We start from the raw sequence: 17,953 nt of genomic DNA, 5'->3' as shown, positions 1-17,953 counted from the left end.
GCTAAATCTTTCTATTCCTAATATTCTTCAGTAAAGATGCAGGTTTTTCCCCACCCCACCCCCCAGTATGAAACTATAGGTGGGGTAAAATCGTATAAACCTTACAATTTGCTTTAAAAAATGTACTAAAAAACCCCAGGAAACTGAACAAAGGTACATGTTCAACCTTAGCTCTCATTATTAATGAGAATATATTTTTTTCCTTAACAGTAAATATCATGTAAGATAAGCATAGGAAAATGCTATTGAGAAATTTTGTTACTTATTTTTTAAATATTTCTGATTATGTGCTCTTCTGCTTTTAAATGTTTCATTCCATTTTTACCTAGACAACAGAATTAATAACAAATGATTTGAAATCTCTAGCTAGGTAACACTAATAATGAAGTGGCAGTGAGAGCAGTTTGCTAGCAGACTTTAAGTTGAAAACCTGTTTTTACTAACTACCAAAAATACACTATAGAAAAAGAAATAAATGAGAAAAACTTTGTAAAGAACTCTGTCTTTCTGTGATTACGATATTCAGGGCAAAATTTGTAGTGAGTACTTCAATCTGCTGCTCGCTTCTGTTCTTAAGCTCTAACCTCTTACTACTTTGACTGAAATAGTAGTAGCCTGGCACCCAAGATCTTAAAACGTAGGCCCTTGCTCCATGCTGTATCCCTGCTGCCAGAGGGAGGTCCTGTGCGACCCCGGTGTGCTGCTTGGGTGGTGTGATGTGGGCACAAGGCGCTGCGCCCATCAGGCTGCAGGCTTCTGGCCAAATGTGCTGCGTGGCTGCAGCCAAAGCAGTGGGAGGAGGGCGGAGAGGAATCGATCCTTCTGTTTTGTGGTATAAACAATAATGCTTAAAACCATTTATCTTCCCTTGTCAAAATTCCATCATTAAATAGCGTGGTAGTGAACTTTAAAGTCATTGGAATTGTCCTTTAATTCAGTGCAAAGCAATTGCCCTTTACTCTTGCCTGTGCTTTCACGCTGGTATGAATTTTGTTTTCTGCCTTAACAAACTCTTAGAGATTCGTGAAGGAAACTTACTTATTTTGTTAAATGTCAAAGTACTGATTCACGAACGCATGTTCTTCTGTATTTCTGTGCTTCGGTTTCTATTGCTGTGAAAGTAATTTTATTTTTCATTACATGAGACTGGAAATTTTAGGAGACCTGCATTATAAATGACTTGATTCACTCACAATCCTTTTTTTCCCCTTAAAATTCCTCTTTTGAGGGTAGAATTAATTCAGACTCCACACGTGATCCAGTCCAACCAAATCACCATTTTCTAATTGTACCAAAACTATGTGGTGTGGCTGAGCGTTAAATATGCTGCCTACCAGGGGTGGTCTAATGAGGTGGTCTAGATATATAAATTGAGGGTGTTTCCATTTATAGCAGAGCCATTGTTGCAGTGTGTGTGTTTAAAAAGGTTAGTTGAGCTGACTGGCATAGGTGACTTTTTTTAGATTGCACCTGACATGTAAACGAGTAATTTAACCTACGTATTTCACCCATCTGTTGAAATAACTGAGGACAAACTAGAACAAAGGGCAGTACATTAACCACCTAAGTATTTGAAAAATCAAAAGCCAGTTCTCTTCATTCTAATTTACATAACTTCATACAAAGCAGGAGATTTGTTTTAAACTTTTTTCTTCATTAGAAAGGCAAAGATTCTGATTTTGTTTTTCCATCTTAGATGCTAATACCAAGTTAATCTTCTTTATACTGAGTAAAATAGAAGTGAAGTGCTCAAATGGATTATAGAGATTATATTTAAAAAAAAAAATGTTAATTTTTTTCAGTAAATCTGTAATAGGTGATAATTCATAGTCATTTATTAATGTACCCTAATTTATTTTCTTTTTGTAAAATATCAGGTTATCAGCACTTCTGTTACCAAACTGAAAGTGTATATCTTATCTACTTCTTACAAAGCTTTCATGATAATACTTTTCTTTAGCACTACATTTTCATGTCACCAAAAACATTCCAGATATATCAGGGCAGGCTTTTTTGTTCGTTTGCAGTATCCCTAAGGAGAGTGGTGGCCGATGGTTAGGCATTACCACTACCTAATTTTGTCCTTTGTTGAAGTCTTTATTTTCTCATGTCTAGGTGTGTGTCTGTGTTTGTTTGTGGGTTTTCTTGGAGATGGGGCGTGTTTGTTTGCTTTTTTTGGTTTTGTTTGTTTTTTTTTTTTTTACTGAAATGTTGGGATGTAGCCACATGCATTCCACATGTACAAAAATAACAAGGCTGTGTTATTACCTGAAAGAAAAATAAAGGGTACATTGCCACTTAATATGTATGAATAATTAACAGCATAAAGTGAATCTATTTTCTTGTGTTTCAGAAAAGTGTGATGAACCTCTGGTCTCAGCATTACCCCACTCCTCCTTCAGCAGTTCATCGTCTATGACAAGCAGCTATGTGCCAGGGTATGCCAAGTTAAATAAGAGAGGAGGTAAGGGGTGCTCTCTAGTTTCACATTCAGATATTTCAAGAAAAAACAATGAATTATATTTTTAATAGGAAAATACTTTTTATGTAAAATATTATTGCTTATGTTTGTTTTAACAAAATTTTAGCTGTCTGACAGACTGTTTTTGTAAACAGAATTAATTTCTGTTTCATTGTACGTGACAGTAATTGCACTCCATTGCACTGCAGGGAAAAATACACTACTAAAACCATGTAGCAGTATGGGCCAAATGCCTGATGTCAATGGAGTCATATGGTACGGTTGTATAATTGACTTCAGTTAAAAGGGCATACCTGTGTTCATCGGGTGAATGAACATTTGCAAGGTTGTGGTTGTTGGAGCAAAACTAAGCAGCTTTGTTGTGCTTTGTTGATTTAACTTGTTTCCCACCTTAGCAATGACTGCTGTCATTCAGTTTTTTCTAGCACCACAGGAACTTTGCCTTTTTCATGGATTTCTGTAATGCAATGAGGTGGTGTTCAGAAGTAACAAAGCCACCTCAATTTTGGTGGTTGGAAGAATAGGTGCGTAAGTTTGATGGTCTACCTGGTCTACATATATCCTTAGGGCTACGCAAATTTATTTCACGGTCTGAGCACAAGTCTTTACCTTCATCCATAGGAATTTTCATAGCTTTCCTTGATATTTCTAGATGTCTGTATATATATACCATTTTGATATTGATCTCTAAATGAATTTCACAGCAATGATACATTTAAACATGGAACTTTAGATTAACAGAAAATTAGTATTCTGAATCCTATTGATTTTATTTTTTTCTAAATGGTATCAATCTAAAAGTCCTAAAATCTAAAATTTCACAGATTCTTGTGAATCAATACCAAAATTTTATCTTCCTCCCAAAATACATGTCAAGGGTATAATGAATTGACTTAATGAACCTAGAATTTAGAAATACTTTCACTGTAGGGATGAAGAAAAGGGACCAAGTAACTATAGTGCCTTGATCTTCTAAATCCTGAAGATCTATAATAATGGCAAAACACCAGACTTGTGGAAGGTTGGCTTATTTGCACTGCTGCTTTGTTTTTCCTGCTCCTGCAGGAATTATGTTGCTCCTGCCTGGATACCATATTCTGACTCCTAAAAAAAACATTGAAACAAAAGTGACAATCTTTTGTCTTTGGGTGTTTGTAAATGAAATCTGAAATACTATCAAATGGTGGAACACTCTTGAGGTTAAAAGCAGAATTTGTTGCATCAAAATTATAGCCTAGGCTGCCCATCTTCTCTACCAATTTTTTATACTACTGTTTGTGCAGCTTCCGAGCCCAAAAAACCCCACCTTATGAGCAAGGCCATGAATTCACTGTCAGCCTACTTGTAATCTTAATCAAAGAATAATTATTGGCCTAGCTATTATTACAAAAAAAGAAAGAAAAGAAAAAATAGTTAGGGAGAAAAGTCTCAATAATAAAACAGACTATATATACATACTTCCTTGTGTCTATCCCTTTCCCTGGTGTTATGCTCCCACCTTCACAGCTCCTCTGAGTCTTATGGTGGATGTCTCTAGCTGGGGTGGGGGCTATGGTGCATTGTCAGTGTCCCAGACTCTTTACTGGGAGGAGGACGCGGATGGATGAGTCAAGATCTGCTGGTCAAACTAAAGGGCAAGAAGGAAATGCACAGGCAGTGGAAGCAGGGACAGGTATCCTGGGAAGAGTATAGGGACTTTGCCCAGTTGTGTAGAGATGGGGTCAGGAAGGCCAAGGCATGGCTGGAGCTGAACTTGGCAAAGGACACAAAGAACAATAAGGACTTCTACAGGTATGTTAGCCAGAAAAAGGAAGGTCAAAGAAAGTGTACCCCCGCAATGAACATGATTGGCAAACTGGTAACAACAGACAAGGAGAAGGCTGAGGTACTCAACAGCTGTTTTGCCTCAGTCTTCACTGGCAATCTCTCTTCCCACATCTCTCAAGTAGATGGACCTCAAGGCAAGGACTGGAGGAGCAAAGTCCCTCCCACTATAAAAGAAGATCACGTTTGTGACCACCTGAGGAACCTGAACATACATAAGTCTATGGGACCCAATCTATGGGTCCCAGAGTCCTGAGGGAATTGGCTGTAGTTGCTCCATGATATCTGAAAAGTCATGGCAGTCAGGTGAAGTCCCTGGTGATTGGAAAAAGGGAAACATTGCACCCGTTTTTAAAAACGGTAGAAAGGAGGACCCTGGGAACTTCCGACCTGTCAGCCTCACCTCTGTGCATGGGAAGATCATGGAACAGATCCTCCTAGAAGGCGCATGGAGGACAAGGAGGTGATTCGAGACAGCCACCATGGCTTCACCAAGGGCAAGTCTTGCCTCACCAACCTAGTGGCCTTCTATGATGGAGTGACTACTACATCAGTGGGCAAGGGAAGAGCTACAGATGTCGTCTATCTGGACTTCTGTAATGCCTTTGGCACAGTCCCCCACAACATCCTTCTCTCTAAATTGGAGCGGTATGGATTTGATGGATGGACTATTCAGTGGACGAGGAATTGGTTGGATGGTTGTGATCAGAGAGTAGTGGTCAACGGCTCAATGTTCGGATGGAGACCAGTGACAAGTAGTGTCCCACAGGGGTCCGTATTGGGACTAGTACTGTTTAATATCTTCATCAATGACATAGACAGTGGGACTGAGTGCACCCTCAGCAAATTTGCAGGCAACACCAAGCTGAGTGGTGCGGTTGACGTGCTTGAGGGATGGGATGCCATTCAGAAGGACTTCGACAAGCTTGAGAAGTGGGCCCATGTGAACCTCATGAGGTTCAACAAAGTCAAGTGCAAAGTCCTGCACCTGGGTCAGGGCAACCCTTGGTATCAATACAGGTTGGGGGATGAAGGGATTGAGAACAGCCCTGCTGAGAATATTGGATATGAGCTGGCAACGTGTGCTTGCAGCCCAGAAAGCCAATTGTATCCTGGGATGCCTAAAAAGAAGCATGGCCAGCAGGTCAAGGGAGGTGATTCTGCCCCTCTACTCTGCTCTGGTGAGTCCTCCGTCCAACTCTGAAGTCCCTAGTATAGGAAAGACATGGACCTGTGGGACCAGATCCAAAGAAGAGCCACAAGAATGATCAGAGGGCTGGAACACCTCTCCTATGAGGAAAGGCTGAGAGAGTTGGGGTTATTCAGCCTGGAGAAGAGAATGTTCTGCGGAGACCTTATAGCAGCCTTTCAGTACTTAAAGGAGACTTATAAGAAAGATGGGGACAAACTTTTTAGCAGGGCCTGTTGTGATAGGACAAAGGGTAATAGTTTTAAACTAAAAGAGGGTAGATTTAGACTAGATATAAGGAAGAAATTTTTTACAGTGAGGGTGGTGAAACATTGGAACAGATTGCCCAGAGAGGTGGTAGATGCCCCATCCCTGGAAACATTCAAGGTGAGGTTGGACGGGGCTCTGAGCAACCTGATCTAGTGGAAGATGTCCCTGCCCCTGGCAGGGGGGTTGGACTAGATGACCTTTAAAGGTCCCTTCCAACCCAAACTATTCTACGATTCTATGTCAATGACAACATTGACACAGTAGGATCTGCTTGAGGTTAATTGTATGTGTTTTCAGGGAATGGGGTGAGGGGAGCTGTGCAATTAAGGAGGCCAAACTGCAGACATGGGAGACCCTGGGGTGGGTGGTGCCCTGGCTACTGGGGCACCATCCTCTGTCCACAAGCAGGGTGAGCAGTGCTGGTGGCGCCAGCAGATTCTGCCAGTTGTCTGGAGATCATCACACAGGAAGGGACAAGCCAGGTCTGATGTCAAGACAGAAAGCAAAATCTGTATGTGGGGAAGAACATGGGATGGGGCTGGACATGGATACACCTATGATGTGGCTCAGGTAGAGCCTGTGGGCTGAAATGGAGCCCCCAGGCTCACAGGCAGGGCAAGTGGGGCCCCCACTGGTTAGGGCAATTATGGCCTGTCGGTACCCTCAGGTCCTGACATTGATCTTTGTTTGTTAGTCTGCAAGTCCATACATCTGAATTCTCTGTATGTCTATGTTTTACATGTGTAGGATTCTTGTTCTTTGATCTCTTTTTCTCTTGTTTTTTGTTCTCTAAAATCAGTCTTAGCCAGTGTTGTGGCTTAACCCCAGCCAGCAAGTAAACACCACACAGCTGCTCGCTCACTCCTCCCCCACAGTGGGATGGGGGAGAGAATCGGGAGGGTAAAAGTGAGAAAACTTGTGAGTTGAGATAAAGACAGTTTAATTGGAATAGAATAAAGTAAAATAGTAGTAATAATAATAGAGTATAAAAAGCAAGTGATGCATGATGCAATTGCTCATCACCCGCCAACCAATGCCCAGCCAGTCCCCAAGCAGCGATCGTTGCTCCCCAGCCCCCTCCCCAAGTTTATATACTGAGCATGACATCATATGGTATGGAATACCCCATTGGTCAGTTGGGTCAGCTGTCCTGGCTATGCTCCCTCCCAGCTTCTTGTGCACCTGGCAGAGCATGGGAAGCTGAAAAGTCCTTGATTATGTAAACACCACTTAGCAACAACTAAAACACCAGTGTGTCATAAACATCATTCTCATACTGAATCCAAAACACAGCACTATACCAGCCACTAGGAAGAAAATTAACTATCCCAGCCGAAACCAGGACAGCCAGCTCCCAAGCTTGCTTTCTTTTAATGACTAATAATTGACCTGGTAAGTTGCTTATAGCCCTGCTCACTCTGATACCACCTTATGCCTGTACTTTCAATACTTCTGCTATCATCCCATGATTGTAGTCCTCTACAGTACACTTTTATTCTACAGTAATAGTTTGTTCTCTGCAGAATATCTACTTCAGGTACAGAAATATATCAGAGTTATTATACCGATAGTCACTAGCCCATGCTAACATGGCTTAGCTAACAAAGGGCTTAGCTAACAAAGGGCTTAGCTAACAAAGCTAAGTTAAAGGTAAAACAGATTAGGCTACGTTACGTAGAGAATTGCTGTTGGAGAATTGCTGTTACAAGTAAATGAGCTAAAGAGAAGCCAAAGACTAGCTTAGAGAAAATATGACTGACAAGCCCTAGTCCTGCAACCTTGCAGAGTTGACGCAAAGCCTGTGGCCTGTCAGGAGCATTGGCAATTTCTTTGGTTTTAGGCCTGCAGACTAGTAGATAACATTGTTTATTGCTTCAGAAATATAGAAGATGACTTCTAAATGAGAATAGATGCCTTTCTATGCTGGTTTTGGGATTTTACTTCAGTGTTCCCTTTATTTTCTTACATGCCTTTTAGTAATTCTCATTCTTTCTGTTGCAATATGTCTGAAAATGGGTTTTGATAGACTGTTGGGTCCCTTAATTTGTGTTTTCAACTGTTCATTGTCCAGATGAAAGAAGTTAAGGAACACTTCAGTTCTAAAACATTGCTCATCATTTAGGTTGAATTCTGCTGTATCTGATCACAGTTACGTTCATTTGCATTCTATTCCCTGTTCTAAAATAGAAAAAAGTCACGAGAATCACTTCAATAAAATAAAGCTTTACATCAGCTTGGTGGGCAGGATCTTCAAACTGATTTTAGATTACTATTTCTCCTTTTACTTTATTAGACTATTTATTCTATTGTAAGTGAAAGGCAAATCAGACATTCGGAATTTAATTTTTTCCTTTAATTATATTTACCTTCCCCTTTCTTACCCTTATAATCACTACAGTGCAGATTCTTTTAATGATGATTCTTTAGCAATATGGATCTACAGTGCTGTCATTAATCAAACATTTGCTTTATTTCCTCTGTCAAAAGGTCATTTGAAATTTAGTTACATCTCTTTGCTTAAATAGCAACTTCTTTAGACTGTTGTCATCCATCTCTTAATACCTATGAAGCCTAGCATATGTACTTTTCAAAACTGAAGCTTTGATATGTACATTACCTAATTTTGCTTTCCTAATTCTAGTGCAGTAAAAGTACTGCAGAATTTAGGAATGTGTTTAACATGGGAACTTGGCCTTTGCTGTGTTTATGCTTCTGCGTCTACAAATGATGGAAATAGCTCAGTTTTAATGCTGAGCTATTTTACAACATCATGGAATTACAGATACTGCTAATCAAACCAGTAATAAGGGAATCCAATTTTTTTCTCTCCAAAGAGTCATTATCAGCTAATAGGTTCCCAAATCAAATGTGCTATTTAAACCACACTGTGCTCAAGTCATTAAATGGAAAGAACTCCCCCTCCTCTAGCCCCAGACCCTTTAAATTAAGGAAATGTGCATTTGAAAATTCTAGTCTCCAATCCAATTATATTTTTCTTTGCTGTTTTCATGGCACTTCACTCTAGACTGGCAAAACACTTTAGCAGGATACATAGTATATTTTATTCTATTGATTAAGACACTGATTTACTGAACAGTCACATCATGTTATTAAGAAGGTTGCAGCTGTGACTGTAGTTGTTCTGGTTCAGTTTCCTGCTATAAATGTTGCAAATGGAAGGATGCACATCAAAGAGTTTAACATTTTCAGCAACTTGTAGGAGGCTTAAAAAGCAGAAACATCCACTAATTTATTCCTAATGTTTGATATCACTTTGTTTACAAATCCCATAACAGATGATCTAGGCAAACAGAACTAAAACTTCATGGAATGGCATTGATCTGGAAACTGAGTTTCCAGGGTGTATGTGTAGGGTATTTTGCTATGTCAGTATGTGAGAATATTTTACATTTTCCACAGCTGTCTACTTGGAGGCCTGTAAGCCTTCGCCGACTTATGGATTAGTACATATATTTATTTCAAAGGAAATGCAGATTTGATGGACAGAATATAACTTGATTAGAAAAGTTAACGTCTCCAAAACTGTTTACTTGGTGCTTCATATTCTTCTGGGTTGCCCCTTGTTCCTGTTCTGATCCTTATTTCTTTTTTAGCAAAGAGAAGTATCCTGAGGTTTTTTGTGGGGAAAAAAGTTATTTTTAATTAGAGGAAAAACTGCTGATTGTAGAAGCAAATATTCACTTGTTACCTGCAGGTCTGTCAGTCTCTTGCAAATTCATAGCAAAATGTACTAAAATTTGAAGCCCCAATTTCTATGTCACTGAGTAAGAGTCTTTGATTTATATAATTGTTACAACTATGAATCTGTGTTTCCATAATCACAAAGAGCCAGAGGCCTGGGGGTACAATGTATGTGTGCATTTTACGCCAGCTCTCTCTTTCACTGATCCCTGAAGCACCCCAACTGTCTCACGGGCTGCATTCCCTCTTCTGCCTTCCTGGGCGCTTTCAATCATAGCAGCTGTGAAAAGCAAGCAAAATGCTTTCATTTTATTATCGTGGAAAGAAGTAGGGAACAAGAAGGCCCCAGAAAACATGGACTATTTTGTCTTTTTCTCTTTGTGAACAAAAGAAGGTGGTTCCTCCGCTATACTGCTACTTAACAACACATTTCACTGGAATTAGTGCTGTGTGAAGCAATTCCTGCTATCCCACTTAACAACACATTTCACTGGAATTAGTGCTGTGTGAAGCAATTCCTGCTATCCCGTCAGGCCTGCAAAGAAAGGGGGTGAAGAATCTTTGAAACTTAAGGTGTGGCAAAACTTATGCGGAGACTGGAATGATGCGATGAATTGCATAGTGAAGGTAGATTTGGGGAAGGTAGAACGTGGTGACTCCTGACTTCTGTTAAAGGCTCATAAGCAAAAGTGTGGATTTAAAAAGCTAAACAGCGCTGAATTAGCAACTGTTCAGACCAAGGTTGCTGTAGTCAGATTCTATCAAATTACCCATTTGAAAGTAAGATAATTTTTCATTTTAAACAACTAAGTCTTAGCACTATACTGTAATGTAGTATTTTTTCATATTTTTTAATTATAAAAATTACTAGCGTGTTGTTTAGTGCCAGTATAACAAAGGTACAGATTATTTTTGAAATGTCTGTAGCTTGTGTGAGAAAACAAAGCACCACAGAAGAGGAGAAATGTATGTGGCTTTTTTGTTCCTGTCATTATCACTTTTATCTAAATATATGCAAACATTGTTAAATCCTTGAATGCTATAAAATCCTAAAACGTTTTACTTTGGACGCACTTAAAAAATATTTTGAATATTCTCTCAGTTATCAGCTCACATTCTATACCTATGTAAACCAAACATTTCTAAGTTTATTAAATGATCCAGTGTAATATTTGGAGAAATATGACAATGTGTTACCTTTGAAAAAAAAATTTAATTTTCCTTTTCAAAATAACTGACACAAGAGTCATTCATATTGCCACAAAAATATATGCCATTAAGTTAAGATAGCACGGTAACACATTTTAACCGAAATCTAATTAGTAGACTAGCTAAAAAGATTTCAGGGTTCCTTCCATTTTTGTCATACATACTCTCCTACAAAAGTAGCCCGTATTGCTTCCACCTTACTAACAAAAGTGGCATCAGAGGAAAGGAGAGTTTTCAATTAGCTCATTCTAGAGCTTTTTAAAAATCTAACTACAATAGCTTTTGCATATGTGATGTCAAGGTTATAAGGTCTAACATCTTTTGACCTGCCATCAGTAGAATCAGTGGACTGCATCACATCATAAGGAGGATTCTTAGCACATGTTTGATATAATACATTATCAATCTTCCTTTTAATGGCTCCCAAGCTATTGGACCTTACAGTTCTCACTAGTACAAGAATTAATGCTGCCCATCATCCACCTCATACCATTTTAATTTAGGGAAGAAATTCTACATTATTTCAACATAATGTAATGTTATATAATGTAATTTGAAGCTGCTTGAAACTGAGCAGAGTCTCAGAACTTCAGAAATAATCCCAGCAGACAGTGAAAGTATGAAGGTCATAATGAATCTTTGGATGTATGGAAATTATCTTTTGCGTAGTGGAATAAAGAAGAAGAAATTTGGCATCCAGGGCTCTCTTTCAAGTCCCGTATTAGGGGGGAATCTGAAGCTACCAACAAAGTTGGTAATGGAATACAAGGGCAAGTTTCTGTAGGACAGTTGATGTTCAAAAAGCAGTCCTTTTATCACTGCTATGTAACTCCTGTCTAGGCTTTCATGTTGCTTTTTAATCAGGGTGCTGACCTTGACCTCTTACCGGAATTATTGATGTGTCTATAAAACAAGCATCAGAAATTTTAAGTGTTGGCATAGGTGTAATTGAGACAGTATGTTTTTTCTCAGTGGAGTTTTAAATTTTGGCTTCTGTGTGGAAGATGCAAGAACTTACCTATAATGGGATATGAATCTTTTACTCCCCAAATAATTCCCAGTAAGTCAATCAGATCTGTTCTGCAACAGCTCTACCAAGATAAAAAAATGTTTGTGAGAGTCTTGCCTTGGAAGAAATCTGGGGACACCTCGCCTAGGCTCTTTTTAGTGTGGCTATTAAAACCTCCAATACCATAACCAATATCACTACTACTCCAATTCCGTATTGCTTTTCTATAATAGGATATGAGAAGGATTTTATGTAGTTTTCCTTTTGACAAAGTGAATGTAAAAGGGATGGTTAGCATCAGCCTGGATTCTGTGAGCAGTTTGGGTTTGTCCCTTCACAGGATTTGCCATGAATTTAGTTGGGTGTGAATATCAAAGTAAGGAGGTGCTCGCTCTGCATTAACATTGTCCAAATAGGGACAGTAGGGAGCTAGTATGCAGTAATTAGCACACCGTAGATCGTCACCTTAAATACTGCAATCTCCTTATGTCGACAAGACCTTTGGGCACACTAAGAATGCCTGTATGCAACATAACTATTTACATTTTGATTCAAACCCTCCTAGAGGAAAGTTGTTACAGAGTTGCCAGTGGTTTGTAAATTCGCTGCCCAGGTTATTGAGTACTGTCTTTTCTAGGTAGGTAAGCACTTAAGAGTAATGGACAGAGTAGCATAACAGTAGCATAAAAGAACGGTAACAACCATGAGAAAAAGAATAGTAGCATCCACTTAGCTTTTGTTTGTCTATAAGAGAGCTCTTGCTGAGTAAGAATTTAGAAATAATTAAAACATGGTTGCCTTTAAATAAATAAAAAAACAACAATTCCCTTTCTGTAAATATGTGCTTTAGATAAACACACATTGTACAATCCAATACAGTTTTTTTGCTGAAACTATGCCATATAACGCATAGTAGATCAAATTAGGTGATCAGAAGTCAGGGCAAATTAAATGTTGTTACCTATTAAATAATTACTTTTCCATTTAAAAAATGTGAAAATGAGTTATTCATGACTAAAAAAAAAATCCTCTAGTGGTTCATTTATTAATGCAACCTTAAAAACATATTTGCACTGGACATAGCATTCTTTGTGTTGCACACAGTATAAACAACAGTATTTCTGGAATGTTTTAGAGAGGCTACAAGTAACTGATGTTGTGTTTTGGGTTTTTTTGGGGTTTTTTCGCTTTTTAATTCACTTCAAGATGTAGCTCCTTTAGGAGCTCCTTTACCTGTGAGGGTAAATGAAAACACTTCCATTTTATTAGTAACATGGCCTTTTGGTATTATTCCTAATGAAATTTTTGTATAACACTAACTTCAACCTCTGGGTTTTTTCTTCTTTTAAAATCCATAAATAATTCTGGCTCAGCTCATCATTTGCAAGTTCTTCTGGAACTAGAAAGAAAAGTCATGTAGGAAAGGCATTTGTCCCCTCACGGCTATTATTTCATGGTCAAATATTATTGCTGGATTCATATAATTTTCTGTATGTCTTTATCTGCCTCATATCCTACCACATAATCAATTTTGCTTATTCCTCACCTTCAGAATAAATAGCTAGGCACCCTGCTTTGATTTGTAATGCAACTCATTTCATCTCTATGAATGCTTGTATCTCTGTTTTGAAGACAGTTGTGATTGCCACTCAGTTGTCCTTAGCACTTGTTTTCTGTGCTTCAATTATCTGGCCCTATTGAAACATTTTTCATAAATATCTACATTTTGTAGAAGGAATTCTTAAAAATACAAATAAAAATGTTTGCACTAGCTCATTTGTCTGAAACCACAGGCTCTTTCAGTCTCTGGAGCAATATATGGGGCAGTTAGGAAAAAGCGCATGCATTGCAAGAAGACAGCAGATTTTGTGAAGGTCAGACTGATGTGTTGAAAAAGTAACTTTAAAAAGGAAAAGCATCACCCTTTTCAATCAAAACACAATCCAAGAAACAATGTCTGTGGAAAGTGAAGCTCAAATAATTGGATAAAAATAAAGCATCATCATCTTATGTTAATTTACCATAGCCCAACGAATACAGAAAGCATGACCGTTTTTTCCAGTTCATAATTAATTTGTTAATTAAAGTGTTCAGAATACCTAATTGGCTTATTTAATACATGTCTAGATGGGGAGGAGGAAAAAAAATAATACTGAGCTCTTTCTTAAACTTTTTGTGTGAAACTTTTTCTACAGCTGTCGCTTGCAGAGGCAGCAGTTCCAAGTCCAGCTGGAGACATAAGGCAAGTGGGCAGCTGTCTAGGGCCACAGAAGGCCGGGGACAGCAGATCCACCCTGGCTCTGCTGAGAAGCTAGCTTTTTTCAGACAAAACTCAACTTAGTTCATTACTTGTTTCTGAAGCTAATGACTCTGGCAGGAAAGTGGGTGTGCTGGTGGCAGAGAGTAGGCAGCCTCACAAACAGCCAGACTGGTCTGTATCACAGATATACTTTTCCCATATCCTTAGGGACCGGTGCAGCTCTGGCCATTTATCCTCAGAATAGCCAAATTCAGCGCTCTTGACAATCCTAAAAGCCCAGAGTTTAATTTGAAGGTTTCTCAAGCAGCATTGGGACATTAACCTGTAAATAGTTAAGAAATTTGTTTAGGTGTTCTTACTGGCTTCATCTCTATGCTATCTTGAAAAGGCAGGCCTGATTAGCTCTCCAACTCCACTCAGAATACTTACATTCTTATTTGCATTTGAGCAGGAGCTAATGGTCTCAAACATGGGGTGGCTGACAAGTTTATATTTGAGCTTTATAGGCAGTATAGTATATCTGGTCTTTTTCTTATTGTTTGCAGTCAGCTGCTTCAAATTTCACATGGGTGAGTCATGCACATATGATTCGTTAAAAGTTCTCACACTCTTTCTAAATGTCATTAAACTTGTATTGCATTTACTTGGTATGTGTTTCGGAAGCATTCATCGAGTTTAGATTCACAGAAATATCACCTGTACATGGAGGTGTTAGTATTAGTCAGATGATGTATAGGTGTTAGCGCAAGAAGAGTATTGCCAATGGCAGGTTCTTGTCTGCATAAAGGCAATTTTTCACAGAAGGACATCGATCCTTGTAAATCAGGCACTAAATTATATAAGCAATCCATTTCAAGATTGCAGATGTTACCTCTGGTGTCTAATTTCAATTCTTAAAACAGGGAGTGGAGTTCTATCCTATTTAAAAAGCTGGCACACTTTATAATTAAATTTTTGAGTTAATATAAAGGATGAGAAAATGCGCGGTAATGACACACTGGACTTATGCTAGATGCCTCCTCAACCCAATGCCTCGCAAGGAACTTGCCTACACTGGAGTTGGCACATTTAACAAATTAGAAAATTTCATACTTCCTCAGACAATGGAGCCTTCTGCGTTTGCACAGATCAATGGGAGCATGCAGAATTAAAAAAAAAAACCTCAACGTAGGAAAACTGACCAGCCTCTTTTGACAGGTCCAGTACATTTAGAAGTAGCAGAGGCTGACAGGTTAGATATCCTAGGCTAGGTTATAGCTACAAATACTTCAGACCAAGATATAGAGATGTGTGAGACTCATCTGGAATTGAGGCAAAGATTCAGTGAGTGTACAGAAAATGCACTGTCAGCTGCTTCCAGGGTAGGTGCCTCTTGTCAGACAGTATGAGTGTTTCACCTTCTCCTGCACACAAAATGCAGATTTTCCTTACATAGATGGGTGTAGTGCAACTTCACTAGATAGCTTCTTCGAGCACTGCCTTTCCCAAATAAGTCATAAACAAGCATAAATGCTGGTAGAAATGGGAGCTATTTGGCTACCATTATAACCTCCTAGTACAGTAATGTGCTGAAAGAGAGAAAAGAAATAATGTGATAAAATGAGGTTATTCACTGCAGGATGGGAGAGTGCAGCTATTATTCATGTTTCAGCCTTCACAATTACACTTAGATTATTCACAAGTAAATCTGAGCTACACAGTAAGAGACGGAACATTAATACTCATTTTTCTGTATGTGAGTTATTACGTAAGTCACAAAAAATATCTCCGTGTCTGGAAGAGTCTGACTTGGCATCCAGTCCCACATCATAGATTTGCTGTTGGTTTCACTTTGTTTTGTCTCATTTTTGTATATTAAACTATTTTTTAACCCTTTTGTGTGTAAGACTCACTTTAATGTTGATAAAAGTGACACAGGTGCATGTACATTTGAAGGGAAAAATGTGCATCAACTTATACTGAGCAAGAGCACTTACTTTAGAAAACTTCAGCTTTACGCAAGCCTTGTATAGCCAGTTACAGGTGAAAAGGGAAGAGGTGAACGATTAGAGTGTTGTGTAGATCCCTCCCTTGAGTAAGAGAGAGAATAATTTTTCTTTATTAGGTTATCATGGTAGCTGAGATTTGAATCAGCTTTGTGCAGAATGGCAGATGACTGTAACACTGCAGGGTGAGAAACTGTTGGTGTAATTAAGAAGCAACAGTTTACTTATGCTGACCCAGATATTTTAAAAAAAAAAAAAAAAGCTATTATACTTTCTGTTTTCTTTTCTGTATGGAGATACGGAGATTGGTTGTGCTGAAGGACAGCTAAGGACCAAGCAACCCTCAGAAGAAATGTCAATAGTAATTTAACGCTTTCCTCCCACTATCTGCCCTGCTTTTCTCCCTCTGAAGTGATCCATTTGTTTAGCTGTGATATATTGTTCACATTGGATAATGTTGTTCTGTATTGGACGTCTTTGGTAGTTTGTTCGCCAACTAAGAAACAACTGAATACCGATAATGAGCTATTGTCTCTTCAAAGCCCTAAGCTTTTCTGACTGCTTCTAGGACAGATTTATATTTCTTTTAGGACAGACTTATATTCTTTGTGACAAAATTTGTTTGAATGGTCAATTTTCCAAGGCACTCAATGTTAGATAAATTGTTTCTACTGAGATTCGTGGGTCTGTATATTTGATAAGCAGTGGAAAAAAAGAAGAAAGCTTGAAAAGCTGCTTTTTGAAAAGTTGCATTTTAGATGTCTTTACTTTTCAATATTGACTGCCGTCAAATTTAGCATTCCTGCTGGGCTTTTAGGCACTTTACTCCCAGTGAGCTAATTCTGCTTTGGTTAAGAAAGTTTTCAGAAATGGTGTGATGTTTGCAAGGATCAAAGGGTCTTACAGTGTGTAAAAATACGCACTTGACCATGTCTATTAACTACATAATATTTATAGATCAGGAATGAGTAGCTGTAAGTTATCTTATAGCCATCCCTGGCTTCTTTTGCTAGTACAGACTGGGTGACATGAAGGTGACCTGGTTTTGAGCGAAGAATTAGGTGACATTGGGCAATGTTGTAGAAGAGGAGTAAACAAGATTGTTGCTGAGCAAAACAGGTATTGTGCTTTTGCTGGGAAGGAAATACTGTTAGGTATCACATAGTCCTGCACCGAGAAGGCTTTAGCTGGCATTATGCCGAATGTAGAATATATAGAAAGTAGATGTTTCTTTTAATACATAAGCCAAGTTGTTTTCAATACTGAGAGAGATGATACATGAACTGCTTTGCTTTCTTCAGTACCAAGAAGTTGTCTATTGTCTATGGCGGGGAAAGAATCTCCAACAAAAGCCAGTGCTGGGATTATTTAATTTGCTGACTTTAGCAGCTGGTCAGCAACAACCCCCACATTTTGAATACTTAGAAATGATTGTTGTTTATACATGTTGGTTTTCAGGTGGGGCTTTTGTTGTGGTGGTTTGGTTTTTTTTTCCCCAGTTGTGATAAACCAGTTTCTAAATCAGGCCAAAACGGTGCTCAATTATCAGAAAGAAAAAGTTCCATGCCAAATTTTAAAAATAACAGCTATTGAGAGACCAGAGAAGATATTAATTATGAGCCCGATTATTGTGAGCAATCTCTAAAAGTTACTTTAATGAACTTCTAGTTTCAAGGCAAAACCAAATTCTACATATTATATGCAGAATTTATTATCTTAAACACACTGGTGAGGATGCTTTAGCTCTTTTCTTCTGCTGAAACCTTAAGTAATGTGAAATGCAGCTAAGGCCACCACCAACATGTTGACCAACAATGGCTGTTTGATGAGCTACATCCAAAGTCAGCTGGAAAGGAGTGCTATAGCTGGGGATCAAAGCAGAGATTCCAGAAACTGAGTAGGAATTGGCAATAAATTATTTTAAACATTCCAGTTCTCAGGTTTCTGCTAGACTTTAGTTAAAGGAATTAGACTGAGCCCTTCACAGGGAATGTTTTTTACACAGCTGTCTGCTGTGAGGCTG

General features: G+C 38.6%; 1 protein-coding gene across 1 annotated transcript in view; it reads left to right on the top strand.

Annotated features, from left to right (window-relative positions):
- Positions 1 to 17,953, top strand: part of CNTNAP2 (contactin associated protein 2) — a 1,268,404-nt gene that overhangs the window by 385,031 nt on the left and 865,420 nt on the right. Inside the window, exon 2 of the mRNA XM_075142928.1 lies at positions 2,354 to 2,464. Within this exon, the coding sequence (XP_074999029.1) occupies positions 2,354 to 2,464 (111 nt within the window). The remainder of the gene's footprint in view (positions 1 to 2,353; positions 2,465 to 17,953) is intronic.

This window comes from Calonectris borealis, chromosome 2, assembly GCF_964195595.1.
Source record: "Calonectris borealis chromosome 2, bCalBor7.hap1.2, whole genome shotgun sequence".
Taxonomy (NCBI): Eukaryota; Metazoa; Chordata; class Aves; order Procellariiformes; family Procellariidae; genus Calonectris; species Calonectris borealis.
The sequence above is the reverse complement of the archived record's forward strand: the minus strand, read 5'-3'. Positions and strand labels throughout refer to the sequence as shown.